At 42.1% G+C, this 3,967-nt stretch overlaps 1 protein-coding gene across 1 annotated transcript; it reads right to left on the bottom strand.

Annotated features, from left to right (window-relative positions):
- Positions 1-637: 637 nt before the first annotated feature.
- On the bottom strand, positions 638-2,998 carry LOC105700165 (persulfide dioxygenase ETHE1, mitochondrial; the record flags this gene model as incomplete). The annotated part of the gene is made up of 3 exons (XM_023433707.1): positions 638-882; positions 2,616-2,826; positions 2,910-2,998. Coding segments are annotated over 3 exons (365 nt in total), but the record flags the coding sequence as incomplete, so codon positions are not given.
- Between the last annotated feature and the right edge of the window lie 969 nt (positions 2,999-3,967).

Here is a 3,967-nt window from a genome sequence, read left to right as displayed (position 1 = left end):
TGTTCTAAATCCTCGTAAAATTGTCCTGACCCTTCAGTTTCTCATATCAGTGCCTTCGATAATTGTATATTGATCGAAATATGAGAGCTCGACGCCATTTTGGTTCTTGTCTGGGCTGAGTTAGAAAATTTCGTGAAAAAATCCTAATTTTCAATGTGTCAGGACAATTCTTAGATGATCAGGAGTGATGTGTCAAAGTTTCGGATAGTTTGGTCTTTTACCCTTAAAAAATGTGTTGTATTCGAATCGACTGATTTGAAGGGGGTTTCACATCACCTTAACAACTAGAAGAATAACAAACATCGGTCGCTGAAGAATCCATTCCTTTTTTTCACGAAAAAAGACAAGAAAATCCTGTTAATATCGCCTGCTCGTTGGAATAGTCTCGAAGAGGGCTCTTATGGTCGGAATCACCTTCTAGGGCTCTTTCTTCGTCCTCTGGGAGGTCAACGATTGGAGGGTGAACTTCGGAGGTCCGGTCGTCGGCGTTTGTAACGCGGCAAGCAAATATAAAATCGTTTATAACTTGGCCCTTTTGAGAATTTTGATTTAAAATCTGGCATACATATTCTTAACACCTAGAAGAATAACAAACATCGATCGCTAAAAAATCGATTAAAAAAAAAAGAATCCTGTTAATACCGCCTGCTTGTTGGAATAGGCTCGAAGAGGGCTCTCATCGTCGGAATCACCTTTCAGGGCCCTTTCTTCGTCCTCTGGGAGGTCAATGATTGGAGGGTGAACTTCGGAGGTCCCTTTAACGAGGTATGGATGTTTTCTCGGAGAAGTGGAATCGCACCCTCCACCCTGGCGGGTCTCACTGCTCCTTCTCGTCGCACACGTCGAAGAGTCCGCAAACTTTATTGGCCGGTAGAGCTTTGTCTGAAACGAAAATTCGCAGGGTGTTACATCTGTACACCGACCACGTCCCACCTCGACACACCGGGTGTCGGGAAATTCTGGGAGTCGCCCATACGGCCAACTCCAGGGAAACTTTTCCGAGGTGTCGTCTAATTCGCGCCCGGGGTCGAGACTCGTTTACTCGTCTCCTGGAATTCATTCCTCTGTTTCCTCCACCTTCCCCTTGGATACGGGGAATTATGCGGAAGTTACTCCCGCTTTCGCTTCAGCGCTCGCATGTAAATAGAGAACTCTTGGAAAATGCTCCTCGAGAGCGCTTGAAAGCGTGGAAATCAATTAACAGAGAGGTCTAATGAGATCCGTCCAATAGAAGTTGCAAAGTACCGAACGGCTGAATAAAATGGCATCACTCTCTCTCCATATTCCTGAAACGAGCAAGAAACTCAGACCGCTCTTAAGGTGAAGTGAAGCACGTCGAGGAACATGATCGACGTCGATAAAGATGTTCCTAAATGCCTACGTTGCCGACGTTCGTTTTTATATCGACAGCTGGGGCGAATTGTATTGGGTATTGTACCAAATGGCATGCTCCACCTGTCGTTTTCGTACAATATTTATCAAGAAATCGAAGTAAAACTCCAGAAATCCTCTGGATTCGTGCTTTCTGGGGCCCTAATTGACTGCAGAGGGACCCCTGCGCCATCTGTGATTTCCAGGTCAATTAAATTTTCACTCCGAGACCTCGTATTCCCATCGTTTTGGCATAGAAGCGCATAAGACACTTTTATTGCCTTTATTTTGTTAAAATGCAAATTTATCGGTTACCAGAGTGTTCTAAATTGTCGTAAAATTGTCCTGACTCTTTCGCTTCTCATATCAGAGCCTTCGATAATTGTATATTGATCGAAATATGAGAGCTTGACGGCATTTTTGTTCTGGTCCGGGCTGAGTTACAAAATTTTGTTTAAAAATCCAAATTGTTAATGTGTCAGGACAATTCTTAGATGACCACGAGTCATGTGTCAAAGTTTCGGACAGTTTGTCCGATACCCTTAAAAAAAGTGTGGTATGCGAATTGACTGATTTGAGGGGGGTTTCACTTCAATTTAAGGTGAGAAGTATGAGAAACAAAAGGGTCAGGACAATTTTACGACAATTTAGAACACTTTGGTAATCGATAAACTCACATTTGAACGGGATAAAGGCAAAAAAGAGTTTTATGTGTTTCTACGCTAAAACGATGGAAATACAAGGTCTCGGAGTGAACATTTATTTGACCTGGAAATCACAGATGGCGCAGGGGGTCCCTCTGAAGTCAATTAGGGCCCCAGAAAGCACGAATCCAGAGGGTTTCTGGAGTTTTACTTCGATTTCTTTATACTGAATGTCCGAAAACGACAGGTGGAGTATGCCATTTAGTATTAGGTTGTCCCATAAGTGCCTTTCGCATCGTGTATTCAAGTCCTATGAAAAAAAGGGCAGAAACTTATGGGACAACCTAATACAATACCCAATACAATTCGACCAAGATGTCAATATAAAAACCAACGTCGGCAACGTAGGCATTTAGAAAAAGCTTCTTTATCGACGTCGATCAAGTTCCTCGACGTGTTTCACTTCACCTTAACTTCCCTGCGACAGTATAATCAGCAAATCTTTGACTTGACATGATCATTCATTTTTGTATGTCGCTACCTATAGGAAATAGAGCGTTATTAAATTAGAAATAGAAAATTTCAATTGAATCATCTCACCTATCATCTTTGGGTAGGACAGGTTCAGGTTGTCCATGATCCTCGTGAACTCCTCCATGGACTTGGACAACCTCGGATTTAATGCTCTCTCTTCCGCCACACTCGTGACGGTATTGCCGTTGTAATCGTGTGCGGGATAAAGTTTATAATTGGCCGGCAGATTAAATATGACCTTGTGGACGGACTCGTAGAGTGTCCTGGACGAGCCACCCTGAAAGCAAGGAACTGCATCAGGAGGCTGGTCCCTTTGAGCCGGGTATACCTAATGGCCATTCTTGTGGCAAACCGTCGGACCTGGAAATCCGTCCTTCCGCAACCACGTATCAAGAGAGCATCCCCTGTGAAGGCGATCCCTTGTTCCTCGCAGACGTAGGTCACGCATCCTGGATGGAAAACCAAGGGATTAACTCGATAATGTAGTCTATACGTTCGAGGTGCCGCGACGCATTTAAGGGGATGTGAAACACGTCGAGGAACTTGATCGACGTCGATACAGAAGATTTTTCTAAATGCCTACGTTGCCTACGTTCGTTTTTATATTGACAGCCGGGTCTAAGTACCTTACTTCACTTCATCTTAATGTTTAAGACATAGTGAAACACCTTAATGTTTAAGGTGAAGTGAAACACGTCGAGGAACTTGATCGACGTCGATAGAGAAGATTTTTATAAATGCCTACGTTGCCGACGATCGTTTTTATATTCACTGCTGGGTCGAATTATATTGGATATTGTACTAAATGGCATACTCCACTTATCCTTTTCGTACAATAGTTATAAAGAAATCGAAGTAAAACTCCAAAAATCCTCTGGATTCGTGCTTTCTGGGGCCCTAATCGTCTGCAGAGGGACGCCCTGCGCCATCTGTGATTTCCAGGTCAATTAAATTTTTACTCCGAGACCGTATTTCTATCGTTTTAGCACAGAAGCGAACAAAACACTTTCTCGTCAATAAAGAAAAAAAGCAATTAAGTAATCGCAAAAATCCTACGTCACCTTTTAGATAATGTGTCAAAAGTATCGTCTACAAATTTCACAGCAATCGCAACGTAGCTTACGAGATTTACTTGACATCGTTTCGAAAAATGTAGTTTCGAGATAATCGCAAAAGGAAGTAAATGTGCAGTTATTCGGCTGACGTTGCGGTTTTTGTGAGTCTTCCATAGTAGCAAAAATATATCTCCTATATTTTCTATATATTTGTCCTATTTTCTCTACCAGATATGCAAAACATTTCGTTTCATTTTAATACAAGTATTTTTTTAAATATTTCTCTGCCGAATACATTATAAAGTTTTAAAAGTATTTAAAATCAATATCACGCGTTTGGCTCCCATGATGAAATAGCGGAAC

This window comes from Orussus abietinus, unplaced genomic scaffold (assembly GCF_000612105.2).
Source record: "Orussus abietinus isolate OABI.00-Male unplaced genomic scaffold, Oabi_2.0 scaffold1073, whole genome shotgun sequence".
NCBI classification, from domain to species: Eukaryota; Metazoa; Arthropoda; class Insecta; order Hymenoptera; family Orussidae; genus Orussus; species Orussus abietinus.
This window is presented reverse-complemented; position numbering and strand designations above follow the sequence as displayed.